General features: G+C 37.1%; 1 protein-coding gene across 1 annotated transcript in view; it reads right to left on the reverse strand.

Moving 5' to 3' along the window:
* Window positions 1–3289: 3289 nt before the first annotated feature.
* LOC109174301 overlaps window positions 3290–27242 on the reverse strand; it is a 38736-nt gene continuing 14783 nt past the window's right edge. The window contains exons 3-5 of the mRNA XM_019323543.1: window positions 3790–4126; window positions 3435–3561; window positions 3290–3328 (exon numbers count right to left, since the gene is read on the reverse strand). Of these exons, the coding sequence (XP_019179088.1) occupies window positions 3290–3328; window positions 3435–3561; window positions 3790–4126 (503 nt within the window). The remainder of the gene's footprint in view (window positions 3329–3434; window positions 3562–3789; window positions 4127–27242) is intronic.

Here is a 27242-nt window from a genome sequence, read left to right on the forward strand (position 1 = left end):
TCAATTAAAGAGAATGCTTGTGCTATGGTAATAGATTCTAGAAGTTGCACAAATGTGGCTAGTGCAGCTATGGTTAAATTTCCCCAGTTACCTTTGCTTAATCATCCAAATCCTTATTGTTTGCAATGGTTAACTGATGTAGGAGAAGCTAGAGTAACCAAACAAGATCTTATTCCTTTATCTATTAACAGTTACTCTGATGAAATCTTGTGTGATAATATCCCAATGCAGGCTGCTCATATCTTGTTAGGTAGACCATTGCAATTTGACAGAAAAATAAGTTCTGATGGAATGAGGAACACTTATGTGTTTCACATGAATGGAGTTACATATTTCTTGTCTCGTTTGTATCCTAAACAAGTAGAAGAAATTCAATTGACATTGATGCAAGCTCTCAAACCTACCTCAAAGAATGAAGAAATCATAGAGAGAAAAGTGGAACCTCCATGTTTGGAATTGCAATCACCACTCCAATCCTCTAACTCAGTTTGTAGCCAAACAAAGGGACCACAATCAGTGATACAGTGGAAAGGACCAGCCCAAGGTGTCAAAGTGCAACATCTCTTGGTAACTAAAAAGGATAGTATGCAAGAGAAAGGAAGGGGAGTCACTTTATACTCACTTTTATTCCGAAAGCATGCATTATTATTCTCTAGATTTCTTTGCCATGTTTCTATTAATGACGTACTTGCTAGATGTGTTAGAAATTTGTTTGCCTCCTGATATGAATCTAGTCCAAGATTCAAATAAGATGAGTATTGTCCCAAGAATTGCTCTCAATGTAAAGATAGAGATGGATCGAAATACCTTAAACCTCACGATAAACCCTTTGTCTCGAATCCTCAAAGACTTGGAAGAATCCCATTGTAGCTTCAAGTACCTCGATGATGCAATCTTCAATCAACTAGAGTCGGATCTAGTTTCCTTCGATTCAAGAACGAGTCCACGAACCTAAATCTAAGGTTGAAGAAAGTAAGATTGATTCGAGTCCACGAATCAATTTGCTAGTAGAGTCCACGACTAGTCACTAATTGAGTCCACAATTAGCTATAAGGTTTCTTACACAAGTGTAAAGAAAAACTTAAGAATTTTATTGAATTAAAGTCTGCCCAAAACTGATATGGATGTGCCCTATTTATAGGTATAGGGCAGCATTGTAATCTAAATACAATAGGAAAAAGAGTCCTAAACCTAATCTAGAAAACAAGTAAATAGAGTTTTATTTAGAAAAGGATTTAAGGAATCCTTTCTAAATACAACTAGTGTTTTCTCTTTTATGCCAAACAATTTAAATTAATGATGACCAAAAATAATAGGGCTGATTTGGGCCTAATTTAATCACCAAAATCAGCACTTAAACAATTATAAAAAGCCTTGAGTTCTTCGCCATCATTTGCAATTGGGCTTGAATTGGATTTTCACCATTTTTGAACATAACCAATAAAGAGTTGTCTTAATTGTTTGGACTTAGACCTTGTGATTGGCCCAACTGGTACTCTTAATGGATCTTCAGTAGTTTGGGTTGCATTATCCTCCCCTTCTTGAAAATGATTCGTCCTCGAATCTGTGCAATCATATGGAGACAAGTCTGAAACATTGAAAGTAGAAGAGACATTGTATTCTCCTCTAAGATCAACCTTATATGCGTTATCTCCAATCCGTGATATAACTTGAAATGGGCCATCTCCACGTTGGTTCAGCTTTGACTTTCTTTTGCGGGGAAAACGGTCTTTGCGCAAGTGAATCCACACCCAATCTCCAGGCTCGAATGTGATCTTTTTCCTTGTCTTGTTCACTCGAGCAGCTATTTGTTCGTTCCTTTTCTCAATTTGTTCTTTGACTTTAACATGCATCTCCTTGATCTTCTTGGCACGTTCTTCTCCATCTAAGCTATCCTGCGGATTGTAAGGCAAAGCAAGTAAGTCTATGGGAGATAACGGATTGAAACCATACACAACTTCAAAAGGAGACATGTTAGTGGTTGAATGTATTGCACGATTATAAGCGAATTCAACATGAGGCAAACATTCTTCCCATGATTTTAGATTTTTAGAGATCACACTTCTAAGTAATTGGGATAAGGTTCTATTAACTACTTCTGTTTGTCCATCAGTTTGAGGATGACAAGTAGTAGAAAATAGCAACTTAGTCCCAATTTTAGCCCACAGAACACGCCAAAAGTGGCTAAGAAATTTAGAATCTCTATCAAAAACAATAGTCTTAGGGATGCCATGCAATTTAACAATCTCAGCAAAGAAAAGATTAGCAATATGGGTTGCATCATCAGTTTTGGTGCAAGCAATAAATCTAGCCATCTTACTAAAACGATCAACTACAACAAAAATAGAATCTTTTCTCTTAGAACTCATAGGTAACCCTAGAACAAAATCCATAGAAATATCAAGCCACGGGCCGCTAGGAACAGAAAGTGGTGTGTAAAGCCCTTGGGGAAGTGATTTGGACTTAGCATGGTGACATGTAGTACAATTATTCACAAAAGTCTCAACGTCTTTTTTCATTCTAGGCCAATAGAAGTGTTCATGCAACACATCATAGGTTTTAGAAATACCGAAGTGTCCCATAAGACCACCTCCATGTGATTCAGTGATCAAACTCACACGCAAGGAACAATTAGGAATGCACACTTTATTTTCCTTAAACAAAAACCCATCTGACAAGTAAAACTTTCCCAAAGGAGATCGTACACAAGAGGTGTAGATCTCGCCAAACACTGAATCACTAGCATAGAGAGACTTAATGAAATCAAAACCAAGAAACTTAGCATGTAAAGTAGCAAGTAAAGTATATCTCCTAGATAAAGCATCAGCCACTTTGTTTTCCTTACCTTTCTTGTAGGCAATTTTATAAGGAAAAGCTTCAATGAACTCGAGCCATTTAGCATGTCTCTTATTCAACTTACCTTGGCCTTTCAAATGTTTTAAGGCTTCATGATCAGTGTGTAAAATAAAGTCTTTAAACCATAAATAATGTTGCCAAGTTTCCAAGGCTCTTATAATGGCATAAAGTTCTTTATCATATGTGGGATAGTTGAGTGTTGCGCCACCCAACTTCTCACTAAAATAGGCAATGGGGCGTTTATCCTGCATCAGTACAGCACCAATTCCAATGCCAGAAGCATCACATTCTAGTTCAAAAGTTTTATCAAAACAAGGTAAAACTAGAACAGGAGCGGTGGTGAGTTTCTCTTTCAATGTAGCAAAAGCTTGTTCCTGTTTAGGCCCCCATTTGAAGATGATGTCTTTCTTAATCAACTCATGCATAGGGGCTGCTATGGAGCTGAAATCACGAACAAACTTTCTGTAGAAACCTGCCAGTCCAAGAAAACTACGCAAGTTAGATACATTAGTTGGCGTTGGCCAACTTGTGATAGCTTCAACCTTTTTTGAATCCATGGTCACAGCTTCTATACTAACATGAAATCCTAAAAACTCAACACTCTCAGACATAAAAGAACACTTCTCAAGATTGACATACAACTGTGCAGCCCTAAGTTCAAGAAAAACTAATCGAAGGTGTTTCAAGTGTTTTTCTTGTGACTTGCTATAAATCAGAATATCATCAAAGTAAACAACAACAAAATTACCAATAAATTTCCTCAAAACATGGTTCATAAGCCTCATGAATGTGGTAGGGGCATTAGTTAAGCCAAAAGGCATGACTAACCACTCATATAAACCATGCTTTGTTTTAAAGGCTGTTTTCCACTCATCACCTTCTTTCATCCTGATTTGATGATATCCTCGTTTCAAATCCACCTTGCTAAAGTACTTAGCTCCATAAAGTTCATCAAGCATATCATCAAGTCGAGGAATAGGAAATCTATACTTAATAGTTATATTGTTGATTGCACGACAATCAACACACATTCTCCATGTACCGTCTTTTTTTGGGGCAATGAGCACTGGAACGGCACACGGACTCAAGCTTTCTCGAATATGTCCAATTTCAAGAAGCTCTTCAACCTGTTTCTGGATTTCCTTTGCTTCCACGGGATTGGTTTTGTAGGCTGGTCGGTTTGGCAAGGTAGATCCAGGGACAAAGTCGATTTGATGCTCAATCCCTCTAAGTGGTGGCAATCCTTTTGGCATCTCTTTAGGGAATAAATCTGAAAAATCAGCAAGCAATTCATCAATAGAGGCATTACGAAAACAAGATTCAGAGTGTAACACAAGAGAAGAATCAAGATCAGTGGTAAGCTTATGAATGAAAAGTAAGTTAAACGTGTCTCCCCTTCTTATTGCCTTCTTAATGTCATTTTTTGTTGCAAGAAGAGAGGGCTGATGTGGTGATTCCTTTGCTGGGTTTTGAGATGAAAATGGCGTGGAATGGGATATTGGAGGAGGTGGAGGCTTTGATTTTGGATAGGGGGAATATGGCACTGATTTCGCCTCTTTTGATGCCTTCCTTGATTTCAATAGTATTTCTTCCACCTGTTTAGGAGTCAAAGGAGACAAGACATATCTAACTCCATCCATGTGAAACACATAAGTGTTCATCATTCCATCAAAAGTGATTTTTCTATCAAATTGCCACGGTCTACCTAACAGCACATGAGCAGCCTGCATTGGGACAATATCACACAAAATTTCATCAGAGTAATTGTTAATAGATAAAGGAATAAGAGCCTGCTTTGTTACTCTAACTTCTCCTGCATCGGTTAACCATTGCAAACGATATGGATTAGGGTGATCAAGCAAAGGTAATTGAAGAAATTTAACCATAGCTGCACTAGCCACATTTGTGCAACTTCCAGAATCTATTATCACAGTACAAGCATTCCCTCTAATTGACCCTTTAGCATAAAATATATTTTCTCTTTGAGACTCATCTTCTTTTAAAGGATGAACATTCAAAACCTTCTTAACAACAAGAGTATGAACAGACTCACTATCAGCATATTCATAATCAAAATCTAAAGGTAAAGGTGGTTCTTCCTCAACATGCTCATTGGGGGTTTCCAAATGGTCACTAACCTCATCCTCAGACTCATATTCAAGACAAGAGGCAAAATTTTCACATTGTTTTGTTATCTTAACTACCCTCTTGTTAGGACAATCACGAGCCATATGACCTCTTCCATTACATCTATAACAAATCAATTCTCTATCACGTTGAGGCCTCACTGCCTCACTTACCTTTTCCTTACCTTTGTCTCGTGAATCATCTCTTGGAAGAGGGCGTTCATCACGCCTTTGAGGGGTAGAACGAGTGTTGTTCCATCTTGATGCACCATTGTTGGGCCTGTACATCTTCATCTCTTTGATTTTTACTTTATATTCGCGTGCAGCATACAAGGCATCATCAAGGGTGTCATATCTTTGTGTACTCATTCCCCACCGGATTTCTTTGTTCAATCCATGTAAGCAACGAGCAATAGTTCTTGCCTCTTCTTCATGTATGTCCCCTTGCTCAAGCAAAATATTGATTGTTCGGTGATAGTCATCAACCGACATTGATCCCTGAACAGTTCCCTGCAATTTTCTTTCAAGATCATAGAAAAAAGATTTAGGGCGAAAGGTTAGGCGCATATCTTCCCTTACTTGAACCCAAGATTCATAGGGAATAAAATCAGCAACTCTCTCCCGATTTCTTTTTCTCCACCAAGATACTGCATACCCCTTAAAAGATGTAGCAACTAGCCTAATTTTTGTAACATCAGAATAGTGCTTTAAATCAAAAAGTGTTTCAACAGCATTCTCCCATTCTATATACTCTGTTGGTCCCTTCTCACCAGAGAAGTTAGGAATTTCAAGTTTAATGTTTCCTAACTCCTCATTAGGCTGTTGGATCCTTTGACATCTAGGATCCACTCTCCCTGCTGGTGGCAGTTGTCGCTCATCATTGTGTGGTGGTTGCACTTGCTGTGAGCGTTGCTCCAGATTAGTCATTCGTGTGAGTAACCCGTCCATGGCGAAGGTGAGAGTATCTATTTTTTCTTCCAATGTCTGGGGTGGGTTTGGAACTTGTTCATCCATCTGTAGAGGAAAAAAAAATTCTAAACAAAAAGATGTGTGAGTAGACACGTTAGTGAAACCAAAAAGTTGGCTCGCTCCCTCACTTATTCTCAGCTCGCAGGTAAGAGGTGGATTATATAGCTCTGGGGGTGCACTACACACTCTTACAAACACACACTCCACTCGTGTATCGCTCAAGGTGGCAGATATTCTCACCAGCCTTTTTCCAAAAAGGAAAATTCTAGTCCGGTACTCAAGTTGATATGGATTCAACCTCAAAGTTCAAGAAAACGTACCTTGGAAGACTTCACAAGCCTTTGAGGGTAAGGGTGTATCGCGAGATCGGTAATAAAATTGAGAGCAAGAAGCAAAGAAAAAGGACAATACGAGCAAAGAAACTAAATAAGATTTGAAAGAAAAAGGAAACCAAAGAAGGAAGTATGGCAGAAAGATATGCAAGACCAATATCAAAAGATAGAGACAAATAGAATATAAAAGGGGTTCACGTGTACCACAGCCAATTAGGAATCTATCAAGAACTCCTTCCAACCTTATACTTTTCCCCTTCCTTTTCCCACCAAGATTCTCCTACCAACCTTATTCTTTCCCCAACCTTATTCTTCTTCTTCTTCTTTGGGCTCATCACAAGGCCAAAAAGTACATCCTTAAAGCATCATTGGTGGAAAAATCAAGGAATTCCAATAATAATTTCATTCGATAGAGGAAAGTATTATAGTGGCCCGTTTCAAGTGATGTCACGGATCGAAGACAATGTTTATAAGATTCGAGGTCGAATCATTTTTCAAGAAGGGGAGGATGATGCGGCCCAACATAATGAAGATCCATTAAGATTACAAATTGGGCCAATCACAAGATCCGAGGCCCAAATCAGCTTTATTAATTGTGGTCATCATTTATTTTAAATTGTTTAGAATTAAAGAGAAAACAATAGTTGTATTTAGAAAGGATTCCTTAAATCCTTTTCTAAATAAAACTCTATTTACTTGTTTTCTAGATTAGGTTTAGGACTCTTTTTCCCATTGTATTTAGATTACAATGCTGCCCTATACCTATAAATAGGGCACATCCATATCAGTTTTGAGGAGGCTTTAATTCAATAAAATTCTTAAGTTTTTCTTTACACTTGTGTAAGAAACCTTATGGCTAATTGTGGACTCAATTAGTGGCTAGTCGTGGACTCGACTAGCAAATTGATTCGTGGACTCGAATCAATCTTACTTTCTTCAACCTTAGATTTAGGTTCGTGGACTCGTTCTTGAATCGAAGGAAACTAGATCCGACTCTAGTTGATTGAAGATTGCAACATCGAGGTACTTGAAGCTACATGGGATTCTTCCAAGTCTTTGAGGATTCGAGACAAAGGGTTTCTCGTGAGGTTTAAGGTATTTTGATCCATCTCTATCTTTGCATTGAGAGTAATCTTGGGACAATACTCCATTTTATTTGAATCTTGGATTAGGTTCATATCATACCCCTTAAAAGATGTAGCAACTAGCCTAATTTTTGTAAGATCAGAATAGTGCTTTAAATAAAAAAGAGTTTCAATAGCATTCTCCCATTCTATGTATTCGGTAGGTCCTTTCTCACCGGTGAAGTTAGGAATTTCATGTTTAATGTTTCCTAACTCCGTATTACGCTGTTGGATTCTTTGACATCTAGGATCCACTCTTCCTACTGGTGGCAGGTATCGCTCATCATTGTGTGGTGTTTGCACTTGCTGTGAGCGTTGCTCCAAATTATTCATTCGTTTGAGTAACCCGTCTATTTTTTTGTTCTAATTTCTGCGGCAAGTTTGGAACTTGTTGAGCCATCTGTAAATGAGAAAAAAATATCTAAAAACAAGAAGATGTGTGAGTAGTCACGTTAGTGAAACCAAAAAGTTGGCTCGCTCCCTCACTATTCTCAGCTCGCAAGTAAGAGGTGGATTATATGGCTTTTGGGGGTGTACTACACACCCTTACTCTCAAAGGCTTGTGAAGTCCACCTAAATCTAAGGTTGAAGAAAATAAGATTGATTCGAGTCCACGAATCAATTTGCTAGTCGAGTCCACGACTAGCCACTAATTGAGTCCACAATTAGCCATAAGGTTTCTTACACAAGTGTAAAGAAAAACTTAAGAATTTTATTGAATCGGGAGGCTTTAATTCAATAAAATTCTTAAGTTTTTCTTCACACTTGTGTAAGAAACCTTATGGCTAATTGTGGACTCAATTAGTGGCTAGTCGTGGACTCGACTACCAAATTGATTCGTGGACTCGAAGCAATCTTACTTTCTTCAACCTTAGATTTAGGTTCGTGGACTCGTTCTTGACTCGGAGGAAACTAGATCCGACTCTAGTTGATTGAAGATTGCAACATCGAGGTACTTGAAGCTACAATGGGATTCTTCCAAGTCTTTGAGGATTCGAGACAAAGGGTTTCTCGTGAGGTTTAAGGTATTTTGATCCATCTCTATCTTTACATTTGAGAGCATTCTTGGGACAATATTCTATCTTAATTGAATCTTGGACTAGATTCATATCAATTTGGTATTCAGAGCCTAGGTTTATCTCATTATCATTAGAAATTTGGAATTGATATGAATCTAGTCCAAGATTCAAATAAGATGGAGTATTGCCCAAGATTGCTCTCAATGTAAAGATAGTGATGGATCGAAATACCTTAAACCTCACGAGAAACCCTTTGTCTTGAATCCTCAAAGACTTGGAAGAATCCCATTGTAGCTTCAAGTACCTCGGTGATGCAATCTTCAATCAACTAGAGTCGGATCTAGTATCCTTCGATTCAAGAACAAGTCCACGAACCTAAATCTAAGGTTGAAGAAAGGAAGATTGATTCGAGTCCATGAATCAATTTGCTAGTCGAGTCCACGACTAGCCACTAATTGAGTCCACAATTAGCCATAAGGTTTCTTACACAAGTGTAAAGAAAAACTTAAGAAAAATTTTTTGGGGTTTTTTAATGAATAAGACACGAAAAAAGTAGTATGTAAGATAATAACGAGATAAACCTAGGGAACCAAAGAAACCAAATTTCTAATGATAATGAGATAAACCAGGCTCTGATACCAAATTGATATGAACCTAGTCCAAGGTTCAAATAAATATGTAATATTGCCCCAAGAATGCTCTCAAAGTAAAGATAGAGATGGATCAAAATACCTTAAACCTCACGAGAAACCCTTTGTCTCAAATCCTCAAAGACTTGGAAGAATCCCATGTAGCTTCAAGTACCTTGATATTGCAATCTTCAATCAACTAGAGTCGGATCTAGTTTCCTTCGATTCAAGAACGAGTCCACGAACCTAAATCTAAGGTTGAAGAAAGTAAGATTGATTCGAGTCCACGAATCAATTTGCTAGTCGAGTCCACGACTAGCCACTAATTGAGTCCACAATTAGCCATAAGGTTTCTTACACAAGTGTAAAGAAAAACTTAAGAGTTTTATTGAATTGAAGCCTCCTCCAAACTGATATGGATGTGCCCTATTTATAGGTATAGGTGTAGCATTATAATTCTAAATACAATGGGAAAAAGAGTCCTAAACCTAATTTAGAAAACAAGTAAATAGAGTTTCATTTAGAAAGGGATTTAAGGAATCCTTTCTAAATACAAACTAGTGTTTTCTCTTTAATTCTAAACAATTTAAAATAATGATGACCACAAATAATAAAGCTGATTTGGGCCTTGGATCTTGTGATTGGCCCAATTTGTAATCTTAATGGATCTTCATTATGTTGGGCCGCATCATCCTCCCTTTCTTGAAAAATGATTCGACCTCGAATCTTATAAACATTGTCTTCGATCCGTGACATCACTTGAAATGGGCCACTATAATACTTTCCTCTATCGAATGGAATTATTATTGGAATTCCTTGATTTTCCACCAATGATGCTTTAAGGATGTACTTTTTGGCCTTGTGATGAGCCCACTATAGACCCTTATTGGATTCCATGTGTGCTGTTTCCTATTATAATGTTATACTAGAATACACATAATTGTATACATGAATGTACATAATTATATAACAAAATTTACATACTCTTTTTAAAAGATAATACACATAATCTAACATAATACATAATAAACATTAACTTTTAACATAATACACATCAACTATTAACATAATACACACAAATTTTCTGATTCGGATGTACATAATTGTATAAAAAGAATGTACATAATTGTATAAAAAATGTACATAACTGTATGAACCAATACACATAACTGTATGAACAAATACACATAACTGTGTGAACAAATACACATAATCCCAGCAATTCTAGGTGCCTCCTATGTCCTTATATATATATCTAAGAGTCCTAATTAGGGTCTGGATGATATGGATTTACTAATTCTATTCCTTATAGGACTAAGGGTTTGGTTTAGGGATAAGGGTCCATGGTCTATGGTGGACCATTCCTAGTTAATTAATGGATTTAAATTCTCTTTTTAGGGTAAGCAATTAAATAATTAGTTTGGGTTAGAGGCCGTAACACGTGGTGTTACATACCCGCTGCCCCGTGCCCTCTTCCCAGCGGGCAGTCGTCGGGCAGGCGACTGCCCGCTGGGCACCTGCTGGTTTGTGCTCCGCCGCCGGCGGGTGGACCTCCACCCGCTGGAATGTTGGTGCAAACCATGGTGTTTTTCCCCGTTTGATGTTTCTCCGTGTCCCGTTATACCCCGTTTGTCGTATGTGAGTCTAGTGTGATGTATCGGGTACCGTTCTTAGGATTAAAGAGTCTTGTGTATTGCATGCTAGTTGAATTGGTATCCCGTTAGCCTAGGAGGAAGGCGTATGATCCCTTAGAACTGTCATGAGTGGTTTAATGTGGTGCGTTACGTAAGATTTATATTAGGATAAGTGTTCCCTGTTGATTCCCCGTCGTTATGTGTTAATGTGGGTTGCATGTTGTTTGGCTTCTATGTTATATGTGCATGATACCCCAATTGGTTGCGATCAATTGGCTATAATGACTATCTGATGGGTTGAGAACCATCAGGTATTAACCCGACCGGTTGCGATCGGTCGGCTATACAGGCAGTTGGATGGGTTGAGAACCATCGGCTATTATATATATATATATATATATATATATATATATATATATAGGGCTGCGGTCCACCGTTTGGTTGCGATCAAACGTTATGATATAAATGAGCTGCGGTTCATTGATTGGTTGCGATCACCTTGTGCTGCGGTACAAGTAGGGTGTTGCGGGGCCATGTCAGAGCTATATGCACTGACCTTCGTGTATGGGCACGTGAAGGGTCCTGCGGCACCACCATATGTGCATACGTGTCTTATTGTTGATTGTGACTAAAATAGTAATTGGACACTGATATGATTGATATTGGATAGTCTTGTGACCTTATGATATGAACCTAGTCCAAGGCTCAAATAAAGATGGAATATTGTCCCAAGAATGCTCTCAATGTGAAGATAGAGATGGATCAAAATACCCTAAACCTCACGAGAAACCCTTTGTCTCGAATCCTCAAAGACTTGGAAGAATCCCATGTAGCTTCAAGTACCTCGATGTTGCAATCTTCAATCAACTAGAGTCGGATCTAGTTTCCTTCGATTCAAGAACGAGTCCACGAACCTAAATCTAAGGTTGAAGAAAGTAAGATAGATTCGAGTCCACGAATCAATTTGCTAGTCGAGTCCAAGACTAGCCACTAATTGAGTCCACAATTAGCCATAAGGTTTCTTACACAAGTGTAAAGAAAAACTTAAGAATTTTATTGAATTAAAGCCTCCTCAAAACTGATATGGATGTGCCCTATTTATAGGTATAGGGCAGCATTGTAATCTAAATACAATGGGAAAAAGAGTCCTAAACCTAATCTAGAAAACAAGTAAATAGAGTTTTATTTAGAAAAGGATTTAAGGAATCCTTTCTAAATACAACTATTGTTTTCTCTTTAATTCTAAACAATTTAAAATAAATGATGACCACAAATAATAAAGCTGATTTGGGCCTCGGATCTTGTGATTGGCCCAATTTGTAATCTTAATGGATCTTCATTATGTTGGGCCGCATCATCCTCCCCTTATTGAAAAATGATTCGACCTCGAATCTTATAAACATTGTCTTCGATCCGTGACATCACTTGAAACGGTCACTATAATACTTTCCTCTATCGAATGGAATTATTATTGGAATTCCTTGATTTTTCCACCAATGATGCTTTAAGGATGTACTTTTTGGCCTTGTGATGAGCCCACTATAGACCCTTATTGGATTCCATGTGTGCTGGTTCCTATTATTGTTTGGTTATCTTAACTACCCTTTTGTTAGGGCAATCACGAGCTATGTGGCCTCTCCCATTACATCTATAACAAATCAATTCTCTATCATGTTGAGGCCTCACTGCCTCACTTACCTTTTCCTTACCTTTTTCTTGTGAATCATCTCTTGGAGGGGGATGTTCATCACGCCTTTTAGGGGTGGAACTTGTGTTGTTCCATCTTGATGCACCATTGTTGGACTTGTACAATTTCATCTCTTTGATTTTTGCCTCAGATTCACGTGCAGCATACAAGGCATCATAAAGGGTGTCATATCTCTGAATATTCATTCCACATCGAATTTCTAAGTTCAATCCATGTACGAAACGAGCAACAGTTTTTGTCTCTTCTTCATGTATGTCTCCCTGTTTAAGCAAAATATTTGTAGTTTGGTAGTACTCATCAACTGACTTTTTTCCTTGCACCGTTCCCTGCAATTTTCTTTCAAGATCATAGAAAAAAGATTTAGGACGAAAGGTTAGGCGCATATCTTCCCTTACTTGAACCCAAGATTCATAGGGAATAAAATTAGCAACTCTTTCTATATTTCTTTTTCGCCACCAAGATAATGCATACCCCTTAAAAGATGAAGCAACTATCCTAATTTTTGTAAGATCAGAATATTGCTTTAAATAAAAAAGAGTTTCAACAGCATTCTCCCATTCTATGTATTCGGTAGGTCCTTTCTCACCAGTGAAGTTAGGAATTTCATGTTTAATGTTTCCCAACTCCGCATTACGCTGCTGGATCCTTTGACATATAGGATCCACTCTTCCTACTGGTGGCAGGTGTCGCTCATCATTGTGTGGTGGTTGCACTTGCTGTGAGCGTTGCTCCAAATTATTCATTCGTTTGAGTAACCTGTCTATCTTTTGTTCTAATGTCTGGGGAAAGTTTGGAACTTGATCAGCCATCTGTATAGGAAACAAAATATCTATAAAAAAAACAAGAAGATGTGTGAGTAATCACGTTAGTGAAGCCAAAAAGTTGGCTCGCTCCCTCACTATTCTCAGCTCGCAGGTAAGAGGTGGATTATATGGCTCTGGGGGTGCACTACACACTCTTACAAATACACACTCCACTCGTGTATCGCTCAAGGTGGCAGATACTCTCATAAGCCTTTTTCCAAAAAGGAAAATTCTAGTCCGGAACTCAAGTTGGTATGGATTCAACCTCAAAGTTCAAGAAAACGTACCTTGGAAAACTTCACAAGCCTTTGAAAGTAAGGTGTATCGCGAGGTAGGTAATAAAATTGAGAGCAAGAAGCAAAGAAAAAGGACAATACAAGCAAAGAAACTAAGCAAGATTTGAAAGAAAAAAAGGAAACCAAAGAAGGAAGTATGGCAGAAAGATATGCAAGACCAATATCAAAAGATAGAGACAAATAGAATATAAAAGAGGTTCACGTGTACCACAACCAATTAGGAATCTATCAAGAACTCCTTCCAACCTTATACTTTTCCCCTTCCTTGTCCCTCCAAAATTCTCCTACCAGCCAAATTCTTTCCCCAACCTTATTCTTCTTCTTTATTGCTTTTTTTTTTTTTCAACTTTCTTGATTTTTTTTTGATTTTTTTGATAAATATCCTCCAAATAATTACTGTAAATATCACCAAAAATTTCAGACCTAGTGGTTCCACACAAGCACTTCAAAACAGAATCAAGAATTTCAAGAATCACCCAGAAAAACAGAAACGCTGCCCTTACTTCGAAGATCAATATCTCAATGACCGTAAGGAATTAGCAAATGTATAATATATAAATAGAACGCCCCAGAAGAGATATAAAACATATCCAAATTTCAGATAAAACTAACCGGTGGATCTCGAGATATAGGTCATTCTTTGAAACTGGTCACAGAATGCGGAAATCTGGACAGGGTGTGATTGCGACGTGATTGCGCGTAAATGCGCTTTGGATATAGGTAATAGTGAGATGGGGTTGTTTTCTTAACAGAATATATGGTAATATGGTGCTTAGGAGGTCTGAGGTCTCGTTGATATTGGACGGGAAAAAGGGAAAACTCTTTCGGGATTGTTTTTAAAGAAACTGGAGAACATGTATCAAGATTCAAGAACACAATCAAGAATGCAAAGGAAATTTTTTTAGGGTTTTTTATGAATAAGACACGAAAACAAAGTAGTATGTAAGATAAAAACGAGATAAACCTAGAAAAACAAAGAAACCAAATTTCTAATGATAATGAGATAAACCTAGGCTCTGAATACCAAATTGATATGAACCTAGTCCAAGGCTCAAATAAAGATGGAATATTGTCCCAAGAATGCTCTCAATGTGAAGATAGAGATGGATCAAAATACCCTAAACCTCACGAGAAACCCTTTGTCTCGAATCCTCAAAGACTTGGAAGAATCCCATGTAGCTTCAAGTACCTCGATGTTGCAATCTTCAATCAACTAGAGTCGGATCTAGTTTCCTTCGATTCAAGAACGAGTCCACGAACCTAAATCTAAGGTTGAAGAAAGTAAGATTGATTCGAGTCCACGAATCAATTTGCTAGTCGAGTCCACGACTAGCCACTAATTGAGTCCACAATTAGCCATAAGGTTTCTTACACAAGTGTAAAGAAAAACTTAAGAATTTTATTGAATTAAAGCCTCCTCAAAACTGATATGGATGTGCCCTATTTATAGGTATAGGGCAGCATTGTAATCTAAATACAATGGGAAAAAGAGTCCTAAACCTAATCTAGAAAACAAGTAAATAGAGTTTTATTTAGAAAAGGATTTAAGGAATCCTTTCTAAATACAACTATTGTTTTCTCTTTAATTCTAAACAATTTAAAATAAATGATGACCACAAATAATAAAGCTGATTTGGGCCTCGGATCTTGTGATTGGCCCAATTTGTAATCTTAATGGATCTTCATTATGTTGGGCCGCATCATCCTCCCCTTATTGAAAAATGATTCGACCTCGAATCTTATAAACATTGTCTTCGATCCGTGACATCACTTGAAACGGTCACTATAATACTTTCCTCTATCGAATGGAATTATTATTGGAATTCCTTGATTTTTCCACCAATGATGCTTTAAGGATGTACTTTTTGGCCTTGTGATGAGCCCACTATAGACCCTTATTGGATTCCATGTGTGCTGGTTCCTATTACCTTAGGATGTGTGTTGGAATCTCTATGTGCATGATTAATTATATTGAATGTGTCTGCTATTGCTTGATTGAGTCTAATCTCGATTTTAAATTAGAGTTTCATAAGTATATATGTATTCCGGCTTCAAAATATTTTCCCTTATATCTACCTATATTGTACTTAACGCGTTGGAGTGGGTTACCAGCATTATTCGCTGAACAGATATATTTGGCTTTCAGGCATAGATGAGTAGCTCCGGAGCGCGCTAGTCGGACCCGTGGACCTAGCTAGTTAGTTCTATTATCGGCCTGCGTGCCTTGAAGTTGTATTAGATATTGAATTGAGGATTTCTTATGTTTGGATAGTTTAGCCTGTACATCTGAGTTCTCCAGCTCAGATGTGCCATAGCACCCCGACAATTATGTTTAGTTATGCTCTGTTTGGGAATTTATAATAGATTTGCCGTTGTTTCATAAGCTTTGAAAGTTTTAAAAATTAGGGGTGTTACAAAAACTATAAGGTTGGATGGAGTTCTTGATATATTCTTATTTGGTTGTGGTACACTTGCACCCCTATTACATTCTATTTGTGTCTATCTTCTGATATTGGTCCCGCATATCTTTCTGACAGACTTCTTTCTTTGCTTCCCTTTTTTTTTCTTTCAAATCTTGCTTAGTTTCTTTGCTTGTATTGTCCTTTTTCTTTGCTTCTTGCTCTCAATTTTATTACCTACCTCGCGATACACCTTACTCTCAAAGGCTTATGAAGTTTTCCAAGGTACATTTTCTTGAACCTTGAGCGATACACGAGTGGAGTGTGTCTGTGTGTGTTTGTAAGAGTGTGTAGTGCACCCCCAGAGCCATATAATCCACCTCTTACCTGTGAACTGAGAATAGAGAGGGAGCGAGCCAACTTTTTGGTTTCACTAACATGAATACTCACATATCTTCTTGTTTTTAGATTTTGTTTCTCATCTACAAATGGCTGAAGAGGTTCCAAACACACCTAAGAGATTAGAGGAGAAAATAGATGCTCTAGCCTTTGCCATGGAAGGTTTAAGCATTCGAATGACTAATCTAGAGCAACACCTTAAGCGAGTGCAACTGCCACTCTATACTAGGGGAAACATTCATGGAAAGGGATGCATTATCGTTATCAATTCGGATCGTTGTATGAATTTAACTAGTGCAGCCATGGTGGACTGCCTTAAGTTACCTCTTATCAATCACCCCCAACCATACAATCTTATTGATTCAGGGGATGTGAGAGTGACTAAACAAGTTTTTATTCCTTTTTGTATTGGCAAGTATTATGATAAGGTTCTATGTGATATTGTGCCAATGCGTACTGCACATGTTTCACTTGGAAGGTCATGGAAACATGATAGACATTTTTATTATAATGCACTCAACAACACATGCAATGTCACCTAGAATAGATTTATACATGTGCTTAAGCCTTTACTTCCAAAACAAGTAGAAGAAATTCAAATGAGATCAAAACAAGCTCTCAATCCAGCCATGAAGAAAGAAGAAATCAAAGAGAGCAAACTAGAACCTCCACGTTTAGGATTAGAGTCACCACTCCAGTCCTCTAACTTAGATTGTAGCCAAACAAAGGAACTGTTGCAAATACATGAGTATCCATGATTGAGTTGTTAATAAATTATGGTGCTATTATAATTATAAATTAATTAGTTTTTAGGAAATTATTATATTAATTATTTAGTCAGTTGATTTGGAATTTAAATATACTGTTTATTGTTAGTTAGTATTAAATTAGATTTAGGAGTTTTTTTTATCTTAGGTTTCTTTATTATTTGTTATTCATGTTTATCATGATTAATTTGTTTGTAGTTTGTTAGAATTTCTAGTTATCTTGGGAAGTGTCCATCGAAACTAGCATTCTACAACTATAAATACAGTTGTCTTATATGAATAAAAACAGAGTTGAGAATTTTTGAATTAGAAAACTGAGTGTTTTCTGGAACTCGGAATGAGTTTGGCTATGAGTTGGTCATGGCAAACCTGACTTATCAAGTGTAAAATCCCACTTGTGGCGTCATTCTTATCCTACGTATCACCTTATAACCCGGTGTGGTCGAGGACTTATAAAAATCCAAAATTAGCCCTTTTCCCCAACCTAAATCAAACCTTCAATACAAATCACGCAACTGAATAAACCATCCTACAATATTTTTGTAATTGGAGTGTGAAGAGAAGATCGGGCCAACCAGGTTTGCATCAGGAACCGCTATCAGTGGTACAGTGGAAAGAACCAGCCAGAGCTATCAAAGTGCAGCCTCGCTTGCTAACAAAAAAGGATAATAAGCAAGAGAAAAGAAGGGGAATAACTATTTACTCACTTTTATTTCAAAAGCATGCATTAAAATTCTCTAGATTTGTTTGCCATGTTTCTATTAATGATGACCTACTTGCTAGATGTGTTAGAAATTTGTTTGCCTCCATACATCCAAAATTCCGTAATTTTGATTTTACTAAAACTTTATTTGATAGTGATATGAACCTAGTCCAAGATTCAAATAAGATGGAGTATTGCCCCAAGATTGCTCTCAATGAAAAGATAGAGATGGATCGAAATACCTTTAACCTCATGAGAAACCCTTTGTCTCGAATCCTCAAAGACTTGGAAGAATCCCATTGTAGCTTCAAGTACCTCGATGTTGCAATCTTCAATCAACTAGAGTCGGATCTAGTTTACTTCGATTCAGGAACGAGTCCACGAACCTAAATCTAAGGTTGAAGAAAGTAAGATTGATTCGAGTCCACGAATCAATTTGCTAGTCGAGTCCATGACTAGCCACTAATTGAGTCCACAATTAGCCATAAGGTTTCTTACACAAGTGTAAAGAAAAACTTAAGAATTTTATTGAATTAAAGCCTCCCGAAACTGATATGGATGTGCCCTATTTATAGGTATAGGGGCAGCATTATAATTCTAAATACAATGGGAAAAAGAATCCTAAACCTAATCTAGAAAACAAGTAAATAGAGTTTTATTTAGAAAAGGATTTAAGAAATCCTTTCTAAATACAACTAGTGTTTTCTCTTTTATGCCAAACAATTTAAATTAATGATGACCAAAAATAATAGGGCTGATTTGGGCCTAATTTAATCACCAAAATCAGCACTTAAACAATTATAAAAAGCCTTGAATTCTTCTTCATCTTTTGCAAATGGGCTTGACTTGGATTTCCACCATCTTTGAATATCACCAATGAAGAGTTGTCTTAATCGTTTGGACTTGGGCCTTGTGATTGGCCCAATTGGTACTCTTGATGGATCTTCATTGGCAATTTATATCCTACACCACGGCGCGCGTTGCACTATGCGCCTAGATGCAAAACGACGTCGTTTTAATTTTTTTTTTTGAAATTCCCCGCCCCAGTTAATGGCAGTAGTTTTTTCTTTAAAAAAAACCCGCTATTCAAGAATGTACATAATGTGATATGAACCTAGTCCAAGGTTCAAATAAATATGGAATATTGCCCCAAGAATGCTCTCAAAGTAAAGATAGAGATGGATCAAAATACCTTAAACCTCACGAGAAACTATTTGTCTCGAATCCTCAAAGACTTGGAAGAATCCCATGTAGCTTCAAGTACCTTGATATTGCAATCTTCAATCAACTAGAGTCAGATCTAGTTTCCTTCGATTCAAGAACGAGTCCACGAACCTAAATCTAAGGTTGAAGAAAGTAAGATTGATTCGAGTCCACGAATCAATTTGCTAGTCGAGTCCACGACTAGCCACTAATTGAGTCCACAATTAGCCATAAGGTTTCTTACACAAGTGTAAAGAAAAACTTAAGAGTTTTATTGAATTGAAGCCTCCTCCAAACTGATACGATGTGCCCTATTTATAGGTATAGGGGCAGCATTATAATTCTAAATACAATGGGAAAAAGAGTCCTAAACCTAATCTAGAAAACAAGTAAATAGAGTTTCATTTAGAAAGAGATTTAAGTAATCCTTTCTAAATACAAACTAGTGTTTTCTCTTTAATTCCAAACAATTTATAATGATGACCACATATAATAAAGCTGATTTGGGCCTTGGATCTTGTGAATGGCCCAATTTGTAATCTTAATGGATCTTCATTATGTTGGGCCGCATCATCCTCCCTTTCTTGAAAAATGATTCGATCTCGAATCTTATAAACATTGTCTTCGATCCGTGACATCACTTGAAATGGGCCACTATAATACTTTCCTCTATCGAATGGAATTATTATTGGAATTCCTTAATTTTTCCACCAATGATGCTTTAAGGATGTACTTTTTGGCCTTGTGATGAGCCCACTATAGATCCTTATTGGATTCCATGTGTGCTGTTTCCTATTATTCTCCCATTCTTGAAAAGGATTCGTCCTCGAATCCAAATTTTCAATGAAAGACAAAGTAGCAAGCTCACTTTCTGTTTTATCACGCTCATGGAACTTTTTCTTGGGATGCTTGACACGAGTCGCTCCAATCATCATGCTACAATCACCAAGTAAGGCAATTAAGTCTAATGACACATCATGGAATTTAAACATTCTGGATAGTAATAGATCAGCAAAACGAGACATATTAAATTTAGCCATCTTGTTTGAATTTTCAACAAGCACAACATCTTTCCTTCTAGAGCTTAAGGCTAAACCAAACACAAAGTCCATAGAAATATCATGTAATGATTTAGATGTATTGTGGTGGTAAGTAGCACAATTATGAACATAAGATTCTACATCTTTTTTCTTCTTTGGCCAATGAAAATATCCATGCAAAACATCATCACTCTTTTGAAAACCAAATTGTCCCTTATGTGAATCAACAATTAAAGCATTGCCCAAAACAAAGCAAAAAGTTCCAATTCCATTGACTTTGAACCAAAACCACTTGAGCAAGTAGTATTTGGCACAAGAAGTTTTCAAATGTGCCTTATAACTTCCTAGTGTTCCTTATCTCTATCAAATAAAGTTTTAGTGAAATCAAAGTTAAGGAATCTTGGCTGTATGGATGCAAACAAATTTCTAACACATCTAGCAAGTAGGTCATTAATAGAAAAATGGCAAATAAATCTAGAGAATATTAATGCATACTTTTGAAATAAAAGTGAGTAGAAAGTGACTCCACTTCCTTTATCTTGCATACTATCCTTTTTAGTTACCAAGAGAGGTTGCACTTTGACACCTAATAGGAACCAGCACACATGGAATCCAATAAGGGTCTATAGTGGGCTCATCACAAGGCCAAAAAGTACATCCTTAAAGCATCATTGGTGGAAAAATCAAGGAATTCCAATAATTCCATTCGATAGAGGAAAGTATTATAGTGGCCCGTTTCAAGTGATGTCATGGATCGAAGACAATGTTTATAAGATTCGAGGTCGAATCATTTTTCAAGAAGGGGAGGATGATGCTGCCCAACATAATGAAGATCCATTAAGATTACAAATTGGGCCAATCACAAGATTCGAGGCCCAAATCAGCTTTATTATTTGTGGTCATCATTATTTTAAATTGTTTAGAATTAAAGAGAAAACACTAGTTGTATTTAGAAAGGATTCCTTAAATCCTTTTCTAAATAAAACTCTATTTACTTGTTTTCTAGATTAGGTTTAGGACTCTTTTTTTCCATTGTATTTAGAATTATAATGCTGCCCCTATACCTATAAATAGGGCACATCCATATCAGTTTCGGACAGGCTTCAATTCAATAAAATTCTTAAGTTTTTCTTTACACTTGTGTAAGAAACCTTATGGCTAATTGTGGACTCAATTAGTGGCTAGTCGTGGACTCGACTAGCAAATTGATTCGTGGACTCGAATCAATCTTACTTTCTTCAACCTTAGATTTAGGTTCGTGGACTCGTTCTTGAATAGAAGGAAACTAGATCCGACTCTAGTTGATTGAAGATTGCAACATCGAGGTACTTGAAGCTACGTGGGATTCTTCCAAGTCTTTGAGGATTCGAGACAAAGGGTTTCTCGTGAGGTCTAAGGTATTTTGATCCATCTCTATCTTTACATTGAGAGCAATCTTGGGACAATATTCCATGTTTATTTGAACCTTGGACTAGATTCATATCAATTTGGTATTCAGAGCCTAGGTTTGTCTCATTATCATTGGAAATTTGGTTTCTTTGGCTCCCTAGGTTTATCTCGTTCTTATCATACATACTACTTTTTTTCGTGTCTTTTTCATTAAAAAAAACCCCCAAAAAATTTTCTTTTGCATTCTTGATTGTGTTCTTGAATTTTGATACATGTTCTACAGTTTCTTGAAAAACAATCCCGAAAGTGTTTTCCCTTTCCCCCGTCCAATATCAACAAGACCTCACACCTCCTAAGCACCATATTATCACATATTCTGTCCAGAAAACAACCCCATCTCACCCTTACCTATATCCAAAGCGCATTTACGCGCAATCACGTCTCAATCACACCCTGTCCAGATTTCCGTGGGCTGTGACCAGTTTCAAAGAATTACCTATATCTCGGGATCCACTGGTTAGTTTTATCTGAAATTTGGATATGTTGTAGATCTCTTCTGGGGCGTTCTTTTGATATATTATACACTGTCTAATTCCTTCTGGTTAGTGAGATATTGATTTTCAAAGTCAGGGCATTGTTTCTGTTTTTCTAGGCGATTCTTGAAATTCTTGATTCTGTTTTGAAGGGGTTGTGTGGATCCTCTTGGTCCGAAATTTTTGTTGATACTTACAGTAGTTATTTTGAGGTTACTTATCAAAAAAAAAAAAGAGAAAGTAAAAGAAGAAGAAGAAGAAGAAGAATAAGGTTGGGGAAAGAATAAGGTTGGTAGGAGAATCTTGGTGGGAAAAGGAAGGGGAAAAGTATAAGGTTGGAAGGAGTTCTTGATAGATTCCTATTTAGTTGTGGTATACTTGAACCCCTCTTACGTTCTATTTGTCTCTATCTATTAATATTGGTCTTGCATATCTTTCTGCCATACTTCCTTCTTTGGTTTCCTTTTTCTTTCAAATCTTATTTAGTTTCTTTGCTCGTATTGTCCTTTTTCTTTGCTTCTTGCTCTCAATTTTATTACCTACCTCGCAATACACCTTACTCTCAAAGGCTTGTGAAGTTTTCCAAAGTACGTTTTTCTTGAACTTTGAGGTTGAATCCATATCAACTTGAGTTCCAGACTAGAATTTTTCTTTTTGGAAAAAGGCTTGTGAGAGTATCTGCCACTTGGAGTGATACACGAGTGGAGTGTGTGTTTGTAAGAGTGTGTAGTGCACCCCCAGAGCTATATAATCCACCTCTTACCTGCGAGCTGAGAATAGTGAGGGAGCGAGCCAACTTTTTGGTTTCACTAACGTGATTACTCACACATCTTCTTGTTTTTTTTTTTTAGATATTTTTTTTTTCCTATACAGATGGCTGATCAAGTTCCAAATCTTCCCCAGGCATTAGAACAAAAGATAGACATGTTACTCAAACGAATGAATAATTTGGAGCAACGCTCACACCAAGTGCAACCGCCACACAATGATGAGCGACACCTGCTACCGGCAGGAATAGTGGATCCTAGATGTCAAAGGATCCAGCAGCGTAATGCGGAGTTAGGAAACATTAAACATGAAATTCCTAACTTCACCAGTGAGAAAGGACCTACTGAATACATAGAATGGGAGAATGCTGTTGAAACTCTTTTCCATTTAAAGCACTATTCTGATTTTACAAAAATTAGGCTAGTTGCTACATCTTTTAAGGGTTATGCATTATCTTGGTGGCGAAAAAGAAATGGAGAGAGAGTTGCTAATTTTATTCCTTATGAATCTTGGGTTCAAGTGAGGGAAGATATGCGCCTAACCTTTCGTCCTAAATCTTTTTTCTATGATCTTGAAAGAAAATTGCAGGGAACCGTGCAAGGAACAATGTCAGTTGATGAGTACCACCAAACTATAAATATTTTGCTTGAACAGGGAAACGTACATGAAGAAGAGGCAAAATCTATTGCTCGTTTCGTACATGGGTTGAACTTAGAAATTCGATGTGGAATGAGTATTCAGAGATATGACACCCTTTATGATGCCTTGTATGCTGCACGTGAATCTGAGGCAAAAATCAAAGAGATGAAAATGTACAAGGCCAACAATGGTGCATCAAAATGGAACAACACTTGTTCTACCTCTCAAAGGCGTGATGAACGTCCTCTTCCAAGAGATGATTCACGAGACAAAGGTAAAGAAAAGGTAAGTGAGGCAGTGAAGCCTCAACGTGATAGAGAATTGATTTGTTATAGTTGTAATGGGAGAGGCCACATAGCTCGTGATTGCCCTAACAAGAGGGTAGTTAAGATAACAACAGAATCTGAAAATTTTACTTCTTGTCTTGAATATAAATCTGAGGATGTGGTTTGTGACCATTTTGAAACCCCCAATGAACATGTTGAGAGAGAACCATTCATACCTTTAGATTCTGATTCTAAATATGTTGATAGTGAGTCTAGTCATACTGTTGTTGTTAAGGAGGTTTTGAATGTTCACCCTTTAAAAAAAGATCAGTCTCAAAGAGAAAATATATTTAGTGCTAAAGGGTCAATTAGAGAGAATGCGTGTGCTATGGTAATAGATTGTAGAAGTTGCACAAATGTGGCTAGTGCAACTATGGTTAAATTTCTTCAGTTACCTTTGCTTAATCATCCAAATCCTTATTGTTTGCAATGGTTAACTGATGCAGGAGAAGCTAGAGTAACAAAACAGGCTCTTATTCCTTTATCTATTAACAGTTACTCTGATGAAATCTAGTGTGATAATATTCCAATGCAGGCTGCTCATATCTTGTTAGGTAGACCATGGCAATTTGACAGAAAAATAAGTTATGATGGAATGAGGAACACTTATGTGTTTCACATGAATGGAGTTACATATGTCTTGCCTCGTTTGTATCCTAAACATGTAGAAGAAATTCAATTGACATTTATGCAAGCTCTCAAACCAGCATCAAAGAAGGAAGAAATCAAAGAGAGAAAAGTGGAACCTCCATGTTTGGAATTGCAATCACCACTCCAATCCTCTAACTCAGTTTGTAGCCAAACAAAGGGACCACAATCAGTGATACAGTGGAAAGGACCAGCCCAAGGTGTCAAAGTGCAACCACTCTTGGTAACTAAAAAGGATAGTATGCAAGAAAAAGGAAGGGGAGTCACTTTCTACTCACTTTTATTTCAAAAGTATGCATTAATATTCTCTAGATTTCTTTGCCACGTTTCTATTAATGACATACTTGCCAGATGTATTAGAAATTTGTTTGCCTCCATACATCCAAGATTCCTTAATTTTGATTTTACTAAAACTTTGTTTGATAGAGATAAGGAATCACTGGAAAGTTATAAAGCACATTTGAAAACTTCTTATGTGAAACACTACTTGCTCAAGGGGTTTTGGTTCAAAGTCAATGGGATTGACACTTTTTGCTTTGTTTTGGGCAATGGTTTAATTGTTGATTCACATAAAGGACACTTTGGTTTTCCAAAGAGTGATGATGTTTTGCATGGATATTTTCATTGGCCAAAGAAGAAAAAAGATGTAGAATCTTATGTTCATAATTGTGCTACTTACCACCACAATACATCTAAAACATTACTTGATATTTCCATGGATTTTGTGTTTGGTTTAGCCTTAAGCTCTAGAAGGAAAGATGTTGTGCTTGTTGAAAATTCAAACAAGATGGCTAAATTTAATATGTCTCGTTTTGCTGATCTATTACTATCCAGAATGTTTAATTTTCATGATGTGTCATTAGACTTAATTGCCTTACTTGTTGATTGTAGGATGATGATTGGAGCGACTCGTGTCAAGCATCCCAAGAAAAAGTTCCGTGAGCGTGATAAAACAGAAAGTGAGCTTGCTACTTTGTCTTTTATTGAAGATTTGGATTCGAGGACGAATCCTTTTCAAGAATGGGAGAATAATAGGAACCAGCACACATGTAATCCAATAAGGGTCTATAGTGGGCTCATCACAAGGCCAAAAAGTACATCCTTAAAGCATCATTGGTGGAAAAATCAAGGAATTCCAATAATTCCATTCGATAGAGGAACGTATTATAAGTAGCCCGTTTCAAGTGATGTCACAAATCGAAGACAATGTTTAGAAGATTCGAGGTCGAATCATTTTTCAAGAAGGGGAGGATGATGCGACCCAATATAATGAAGATCCATTAAGAGTACAAATTGGGCCAATCACAAGATCCAAGGGCCAAATCAGCTTTATTATTTGTGGTCATCATTATTTTAAATTGTTTGGAATTAAAGAGAAAACACTAGTTTGTATTTAGAAAGGATTCCTTAAATCCCTTTCTAAATAGGACTATATTTACTTGCTTTCTAGATTAGGTTTAGGTCTCTTTTTGTATTTAGAAAAGGATTCCTTAAATCCCTTTCTAAATAGGACTATATTTACTTGCTTTCTAGATTAGGTTTAGGACTTTTTTTCCCATTGTATTTAGGATTACAATGCTACTCTATACCTATAACTAGGGCACATCTTTATCATTTTTAGGGGGGCTTTGAATTCAATAAAATTCTTCAGTTTTTCTTTACACTTGTGTAAGAAACCTTATGGCTAATTGTTGACTCAATTAGTGGCTAGTCATGGACTCGACTAGCAAATTGATTCGTGGACTCGAATCAATCTTGCCTTCTTCAACCCTAGATTTAGGTTCGTGGACTCGTTCTTGAATCGAAGGAAACTAGATCCGACTCTAGTTGATTGAAGATTGCATCATCGAGGTTGTAACACCCCGTGTTACGGCCTTCAATCCCGAATTAATTATTTAATTAATTCCATTAATGATAATTAAAAAGGGTTAATTTGGTTAGGATTCCCTTTAATTAATTAATATGGTTCACCATGGATCATGGATCCTTGCCTAAACTAGAGTCTTAAGCCTATTAGGAATAAAGAGAGTAAACCTTTTACTAGTCAGATTCTAATTAGGAATCCTAGACCTATATATCTATTAGGAATAAAGAAAGTAGGCCTTTACTATTCAGATTAGGATTAGGATCCCTGATTCTATAAATAGGAATTAGAAAGCAATTAGAACCCTTACCACCCATAGTTATATTACACGAAAATATTCACGGGAGATTCACACCACCAAGCCTAGGGAGATCAATCGGATGGAAATCTTAGAGAAGAACCTTAATAGCCAAGGGAGGATTAATTAAGGCTAAGAGGTAACCCATGTCTCAACAAAACCTATTTTTTTTGCTATAATCTTCTTCTTTGGCTCCTTCTCTATGCTTGTGTCTTGATAAATCTTTTATGATGATGATGATATGATCTTGATGTTGATGAGATGATCTTATGTGTTGATCTTGATAATCTTGATGATTATAAGAGGATCTTGATAATTGTGTGTTGTTCTTGATAAATCTTGATGTTCTTAATTTTAAAGATGAACTATGATCTTGATGATTTGAATATGATTAGAGCACATGGTTAAATTGGGGATTTCGTATTGTGATATTCTTGATATAATTGGGTGGGATTCCGCATGTTCGGGTGTTAATTATGTTTAGAAGTCATGTTAGGACGTGTTCAATATGATTCTTGGTTTTGATCCGTTATTTGACTACATGGTGTTGTCGTTCATGTTTAAGAGTGTCTAAACATGGTTTCGGGTTCCACGAAAGATCCCGGGACCAATATATTGAAAAAGAGTCAGTGGGGGGTAGGGGAACCCGCCACCTACCCGCTGCCCCAATTAGGGCGTTGCCGGCAGCGGGCAGGCGACTGCTCGCCGGGCACCCGCTGCCCGGAACATCGCCGCCGGCGGGTGGTCCTCCACCAGCCGGCCACCCGCTG

Source organism: Ipomoea nil, unplaced genomic scaffold (assembly GCF_001879475.1).
Source record: "Ipomoea nil cultivar Tokyo-kokei standard unplaced genomic scaffold, Asagao_1.1 scaffold0146, whole genome shotgun sequence".
In the NCBI taxonomy this organism is placed as follows: domain Eukaryota; kingdom Viridiplantae; phylum Streptophyta; class Magnoliopsida; order Solanales; family Convolvulaceae; genus Ipomoea; species Ipomoea nil.